The sequence below is a fragment of the Pteropus vampyrus genome, unplaced genomic scaffold, assembly GCF_000151845.1.
Source record: "Pteropus vampyrus isolate Shadow unplaced genomic scaffold, Pvam_2.0 Scaffold139, whole genome shotgun sequence".
Lineage (NCBI taxonomy): Eukaryota > Metazoa > Chordata > Mammalia > Chiroptera > Pteropodidae > Pteropus > Pteropus vampyrus.
The window spans coordinates 4,132,976-4,140,440 of record NW_011888920.1 but is presented as its reverse complement, the minus strand read 5'-3'; the positions used below and the strand labels follow the sequence as shown (position 1 = coordinate 4,140,440).

General features: G+C 44.0%; 1 protein-coding gene across 4 annotated transcripts in view; it reads left to right on the top strand.

Annotated features, from left to right (window-relative positions):
- Nucleotides 1–2,635: 2,635 nt before the first annotated feature.
- Nucleotides 2,636–7,465, top strand: part of SLC35F2 (solute carrier family 35 member F2) — a 53,000-nt gene continuing 48,170 nt past the window's right edge. For 2 of the 4 annotated variants that reach the window (XM_011368144.2, XM_023535378.1), the window contains exon 1: nt 3,002–3,139. Coding sequence is in view for 2 of the 4 variants with exons in the window: in XM_011368142.2 (XP_011366444.1) it covers nt 3,030–3,139 (110 nt within the window). In the remaining 2 variants the exon portion in view is untranslated. Of the gene's footprint in view, nt 3,140–7,465 lie in introns of all 4 variants that reach the window. The other 2 variants (XM_011368142.2, XM_023535377.1) reach the window with 2 other exon arrangements.

Here is a 7,465-nt window from a genome sequence, read left to right as displayed (position 1 = left end):
CGCCGCAGAAGGAGCCCGCGGGAGAAGCTAGACGACCGAGCGAGCGCGGGCACGGGCCGAGCCGAGCCCCCGCCGGCCTCACAGGCGCCGCCTCCTTCATTTGACAGTATATCACTATCTCTATAAGTTATATATATACATATATATGTATATATATTCATTTGTCTTCTATGGCTGTTGTAACAAATTACTACCAACTTAGAGGCTTAAAACAACACAAATTTATTCTCTGGCAGTTCTGAAGGTCAGAAGTCTGAAATCAGTTTTACTGGGCCACAGTTAAGGCTGAAGTTGGTAAAGCTACTTCCTTATCAAGGATCTGAGTTTCTATTGGCTGCCTCTTTTCCTTGGCTTGTAGCACCTCCTCCATCTTCAAAGCACATTGCTCCAATCTCTGCTTCCATCATTGTATCACCTCTTCCTCTGCTTCTCTTGTAGGGACACTTGTGATTACATTATGGCCCACCAGATAATTTAGAACAATCTCTCCATTTTAAGATTATATAATTGAATCACATCTGCAAAGTTCTTTTTGCTATCCCTTATCCATGGGAATATATTCCAAGATCCCCAGTGGATGCCTGAAACTGCAGATGGTACCAAATCCTAGATATGTTTTTTCCTAGTTGTACATACCTTTCACTTCAAGGAAGTGCTTTAGGCTTCTCTTTGGCATATCCAAATTGCCAGCATCACTACTCTTGTGCTTTGGGGCCATTATTAAGTAAAATAAGGGTTATGTGAACACAAGCCCTGGAATACAACAATAGTTGTATAACTGATAACTGAGAATTCCACTAAGTGACTAATGGGTAGTATATATGGTGTGGATATGCTGGACAAAAGGATGATTCACAATTTCCTCAACTCGCCCCCCTCCCACCTTGCTAGGGGAAGGAGGTGTGCATGAGTAACTGAAACCAGGGAAAGGGAAACCATGAATAAAGACTTTGGAGCTGGTTCAGGCAGCTCAACATGTGCACCAGGAATAAGGCGGGACTACTGCATAAAGCAACATTCTTGGGTTCTAGGGATTAGTAGCTGGATGTTTTGGGGGTGACATTATTCAGCCTGCCACAACATCTAAATCCATCTTGTAATCTCATGTATTTATACAAAACAGACACTTTTATATAAAAGGGACCCCATCAGACATGTTGGAATGTTTTAAGTGCAATTTTCCTTTTCCTCTTCTTTTCATATCCCTTACCCTTTCTAAGGGTACTTGTGTCGACATGTGTACTACACTTTTCTCCATGCTCGCTAACCATATTTATATTATCAAATAAAAAACAAATCTAATTTAGGCAAGGAAAGACTTTTTTTGAAAGGATTATTCTAAGTGAGAGGGTTAAGTGCAATAGAAACCTATGGGGGAGTGGATGAAAGGATGGCTTGATTAGATAGTAGATCAGAAAATCTTTTACTCTGAGACAAGCATATTTTCATGAGGGGCTTACTAAAGAGGGGTTGCATGCTGGCTCAGGCCAAGCTGGGTGAAAGTTCTCAGGCCTGGAGTAAGAAGAATTTAACTGGTTTGGTTAACAAGCATTTTGTTTCAATTGGTCAGTGGGGACAGGTAGTTCAGCCAGTCATTTATGAGGCCAAGGATGTGAACTTGGAGGTCACATGGGGAAGGGTGTTTCTTTGCAGTATGCCACTTCTAAGAACACAAAAGAGTAGGAAGTTTCTTAACCATCACTCTTTTCCAGGAGCACAGACTGTTTGCTTTACAAAAATGAGATCATATTAAACATACTTTTCTGAATCTTACTTTTCTCACTCAAAAATAGCTAGAGAAAATCCTTTCAAGGCCTGGTATACCGCTTTCTCATTCTTTTTAGTCTTCTCAATGTTTCACAATGTGGTTGTACTATAATATTCAGTCATCCCTGTTTGGATGACCATGTTCTTAATTTTCAGTTTTTTCCAATCTCACTTCAACAATGAAAAAAAGTCATTTCACGTAGACTTCGAGGTGTCTGTAGCTGCTAACCTTGGGGTTCCTAAAGCTACATTTCATTTTTCAAAATCTATTTTCTTTCTTGGAATCTCACAGAACTGCCAACTCGTTCGAATTTACACTTATTTCACTCTTTCCTCAACTCCTCCCCTCCCACTTTGCCCAGGAAAGCAGGTGGTCAGAAAAAAAGTGGTCCCAATACCTTTTCTTTTGTCTTTCCGGTCTCCTTTAGGAAGCAGGGTGTCTACTGACCCACCTACATTCTGTTGGTGAGAGTCAGGAACTTTTCGCCCTCAGCTCCTAGTCCCTCCTGACCCGCAGAAGCATCAGAAGGAATGGCCCAGGCCCAGGGCACCCTGGCTGAGCGCCAGCGGTTGGCACCATCTCCTTTGCTGGCACCTCTGAGAAAACTCTTTATTACTTAAAGGCAAAATGAACACGGAGTGAGGAATGAGACACACCACAAAGACATGGTTCCAGGATCCTTTTAGGGTTTTGCGAGGGAGGGGGGGGGTGGACAAAAACAGACCAACAAAAAACAAAAAACAAACCAACAACAAATAAAGCGTTTTAAGTTCTTTTAAGCGGGAAATATATTTTCTAAATTAGTCGGAGGGAGGAAGACTGGGAGGTCGAGGGCGGAGTCAGCCGGCCTTTTCTAGTTAGCAAAGTTCACTGCTTCTTAAGGTCGGACACGCTGGCATAAAATCTCGTCATCACCTTATTTGCTGATTTTAAATAAGGAGCCATAAACATCTGAAATGCATATTGGGTGTCACCCAACACTCACTCAGGCTCGACTGCCAAGGCGAGAAAAAAAAAAGTGCCCTTTCTCCTTCTGCTCCTCCCGAGGTGCCGGGTTGTAATCTGCAAATGTATTGTCTGGCCCTAGGGGCTTGATAGTTAATGATTCGCCGCAGAAGGAGCCCGCGGGAGAAGCTAGACGACCGAGCGAGCGCGGGCACGGGCCGAGCCGAGCCCCCGCCGGCCTCACAGGCGCCGCCTCCCGTCTTCCGGGCCCCGGCACTTCGGGGGGTTCCGGGCGCCGGAGACGGCAGGCGCCCCGATGGAGGCAGCCTCGCCGGCGGGACCTGGCGCTCCGCAGCCTCAGAGGCAGGGAGCAGCGGGCAGGGTGGCCGGCCTGCTGCGCAGGGTAAAAGGCAAAGTCTTCACCTGGTGAGTGGAAGGAGCGCGCCGCGGCCCCGGGGGACGGCGGGGGCTCCCAGCAGCGCGGGGGGCTGCGGACCTGCGGCCGGGCTCGCACGTGGCTGCGGAGCACACGCGGCGGGGCAGCGCGGGAGAGGCGGCCGCGCGGACATTGCAGCTGGTTCAGGCGGCTCAACATGTGCTCCAGGGATGTTGCTCTTTACCTGGCTTTGTGAAGCGCGTGGTGCTCCTCCCTCGACTTCCTCTTAGAAATCGCCGGAATGTGTTTTATAGGGTTGGGGGGTAAATTCGCCCTGTTGACACTGTTAAATCATTCCCGGGTGGCTTCCCAGTGGGGAGGGGGCAAAGTCCCCAGGGATGCTATGAAGGAGGGGTGCCCATCCTCGGACTTGGCAGGTGGGTGAGCTCCTTCCTGGCGCCGGCGCCTGCATCCCTTCTGCTGCCGAGCCCTTCCGACAGGGCCGGTGATCCTCCACTAACAGATGAGTTCACCCAAGTGAGAAATCTGGGTTAAGTTTTGTGGTGCCGCCAGAGTTAGTCCAGAGCCTGCCTCCTTCCCGGGCCTCAGCGAGGCGACATGGCCATCTCCAGGTCTGGGGACCAGGGAAGCTTGCTTCTAGTGTGTGTCACTGTGCTGTGTGGGTTATAGAAATGTGCTTAAGGGATTGACAGCAACTCTGGGACAGAGAAAGCACTTCTGTGGTTACAGGAGGACTTGAATTCTGGAAATACAGATAACCCAGGACCCAAACAATGAAAGCTAATATTTATTGAGCATTCACTGTGTCAGATACTGTGCTTAGCAATTTAAATGGATACTAAAATCTAATGCTTGCCATTTTATGAGATGGCACTATTGTTATACCCACTTTGCAGATGGAGACATAATAAAGAAGGCTAAGCCATTTGTCCACAGCCATGTGATGACCTCTAAGGGATGGTGCTGGCAAGCCCCAGTCCAAATTGCACCCTTAACCACTTCTGGCCAGTGGCACCTCTGTGGAACAGGCATTTGCTAAATTTTTTTTTTCAGGTTAACAAGCGAATTTCCGTTTAGAAAGATTGTCAAAGCCATACCATTTTCAAAACTAGATCAGTAATAGTGTATGCATTTTTGTCATATAAATAAGTATAGTTTTAAATAGACAGATGTGTTTAGAGGGAAAAGTTGACCAAAAATCATCTTGTATCATGCAGCTGTATATGTCCTGATAAATTTAACCACAAGTTCCCAGCTGAGAGGCAGTGTAGTGTAAGGGCTAAGGGCACAGATTCTGGATTCATAAACTGTCTGTGCCACTTTCCAGATGGGAGACCCTGGCTAAGTCACATAACTTCTCTGCCTCAGTTCTCTTATTTACAAAATGGAGATAATTACAGTACCTATCTCGTGAGATTGTTGTGAGGATCAAGTGGCTGACTATACAGAAGTGGGCAGACAGCTTGGCTCATGCTACCACTCTGCCCACGTTAGTCACCACCTGCTATCAGCTCTCCATTCCTCTGTGATGGGAGAATGTAACGTTGCTCCAGGAGGTCCCAGCGTTCCTGATGTTGGGACAGACAATATGGCAGATAACAATTTAGCAAGATGTGACAAAGTGAGCAATGATTTTTTCCTTCTAATTTTCTAATATTTTCGAAATCCTGGTATGTTTTACACTTAAGAGTATCTAATAGCTTCCTAAATATGAGATTTCTTCTGTCTGTGAACACACTTTTCTTGTACTTCCCTTGTGGATCTTTACTTTTCTCCTTATGTGATAGCTGTTTGTGGGCATCTTACACTCCTGATGGACAAAGTCCTTAACAGCAAGAATCAAATATTTTTCATTTTTGTATTTCCCACAACCCTTGGCACACAAATGAATGAATGAGGGATGACTAAGGTTCTTAAGGCTACACTCTGCTACACTCCCTTCATTCTTCCCTTTATTGGTCTTCATTCTGAGGGTGTTGGGCTGGAGCTTCCTTTTTCAGTTGGCAGAGCTTTTTTTCATGAAAAGTTTCAGTCTTACTTCTGGCAACCGTGCAGACACTGGGATGACACTGAGATTCTGGTTTATAGTTTCTTTTTGTCTTACCTAGGAATCAGAAGAGTGCGGTTTACCAGATATCTGGTACTCCTTATACTCAATATTTTAAACTTTCAGTATTAAAATTCATCTTCCAAACTTGAGTTTGGCTCCATGAATCCCCACTTGTGGCCAGGGAACCATGGGGGGTGAAGAGAGGTTGGTGAATACGTATGTTATCATCACATGGATAGAATATAGGGGGGATAGTTTGCGATCACACAACTCTTTTCTACTCCTTTTACAAAAAGGGGTTAAGAATAGACTTTTTGGCAACCGGGTACTAAACGTAGGGGGAAAGTTTGGGGCCTAGAGCTGGTTCTGTTCTCATGAGATGGATATATTTTGGGTAACCCCAACTGCTGATACACCTGCCTCACTAGCATACAGATAACTTTTTTATATGATTCAGAATGTCAGATCACTCGTTCGGTAAAAGTTTATGAGTACTTACTGTGTGTCTGGCATTCATAATAATGAGTACTATATGTTTCCAAGTGCACTCTGCTTGTAATTGTCTTTTGTCATTTACTGCTACCAACTCAAATGACAAATACTGTAATAGAGGGATATGGATTTCCAGGAGTACCTGAAGATTTATTTAATTGCGTACTATCTAGCAGTTTACATTCTAAAGCATTATTCCAATTTATATATTAAAAATGCATGTTCCTTATAATGACTATGAAGTTTACATTTCTAGCGAAAAATCTTTAATTATTTATATATTTATTATTTCTTATTGAATAGATGGTAAGCTTTTCGAGGGCATAGATTTTATCCTATTCTTTTTGTAGCATAGTGCAGGACATGTTCATTCATTCATTGTTTCACTTGCCAAATCTTGGGCATCCATGATGTTCTAGGTTCTAGACTCGTCACTAGGCTATGAAGATGAATAGGACTTGGTTCCTGTTCCCAAGAGAGCTAGCTCATAATCAGATTATGATAAGAAGTTATGATAAATGCTGCAGAGGTGAGCACAAAGTACAGATGGCACAAAGGAGAGCAGAGATCAAATCCACCAGGGTGAGGTAGGGTTGGGGAATTTGACAGAGAAAGTGATCAGAATTTTGAAATGTGAGTGAAAGTTTTCCAGGAAAGGCAGTCCGTCCAGGCTTGGAGGTGCCAGAGAGCGTTTTGTTCAAGGAAGTGCAAATAGCTTGGTGTGAGGTGGCATGAATTTGAGGAGAAATGAATAATAGAAGTTGGGCAATCTACACGTGTACTCCTTGTTGTTGTCTGGCAAAGGGCCCTGGCCCTTTAGTTCCTCCTTTCTGTTCAGTTTCCTGTATCAAAGGTTGAGGCCTGGAAATTTTTGAAGGAGTCATTTAGTGGTATTTAACAGTACAGCCTTCATCTATTTATTCAGCAAATATCTACTGAGCTCACACTGTAGACAGCACAATCCTAAGTGGATGTGTGTAGTCTTGCTGAGAGATATTGTTCTGTATTATTACTTAAGCAAGGTTGTAAATTTAGGGACTTTTTGTGGCCCATGCACGTGGAGGATTGGAGAACTTTAGATTCTACCAGTCTCCAAAATATCTCCTCTTTTCTCTCTTTTATTTGTGAGATTATTTACTTAACAACTGCCTCTTCTAAACTCTAGAAGGTAAGGAATCCTATCTAGTATTGGTCACTATTGTAGACTGCCAAGTGCAGCACCTATCTTGCAGTAGATACACAATGAGTATCAGATGATTGACTGAATGAATCCCTAACTCCAAATAGGAATTTTTACAATAGATTGCATGTCTTTATACATTTTTTTTTCATTCAGCATTATATGTTTATGACCCAGTCATGTTGTTTTGTTCATCTGGTTCAGTGTTTCCCAATCTCAGCCTTATTGATATTTTGGGCCAAAAAATTCTTTGTTTTGAGAGGCTGTCCTGTACATTGTAGGATGCAGTGGCATCCCTGGCTTTTAGCCACTAGATGCCAGTGTAACACTCCTCCCTACACCACACTTCCGAGTTGTGACAATCAAAATCTCTCCAGACATTGTCAAATGTCTCTTTAGGGGACAAAGTCACCCCTTGCTGAGAACCACTGATCTAGTTTCTTGTTTATAACTAACTTCTGCTGAGAATTCTGTGGTTCCATGGTACTCTAGGGATAGACACCTACGTAGTTTCCAGCTCCCAGCCTCTATAAACAACACCGTGATGAGCATTCTCATATATTTCCCCTTAAGTACTGGGCAAGAGCCATTGACCAGGCCCGGATCCGAGTCCCTTGAGGTGACTTAGTTTAA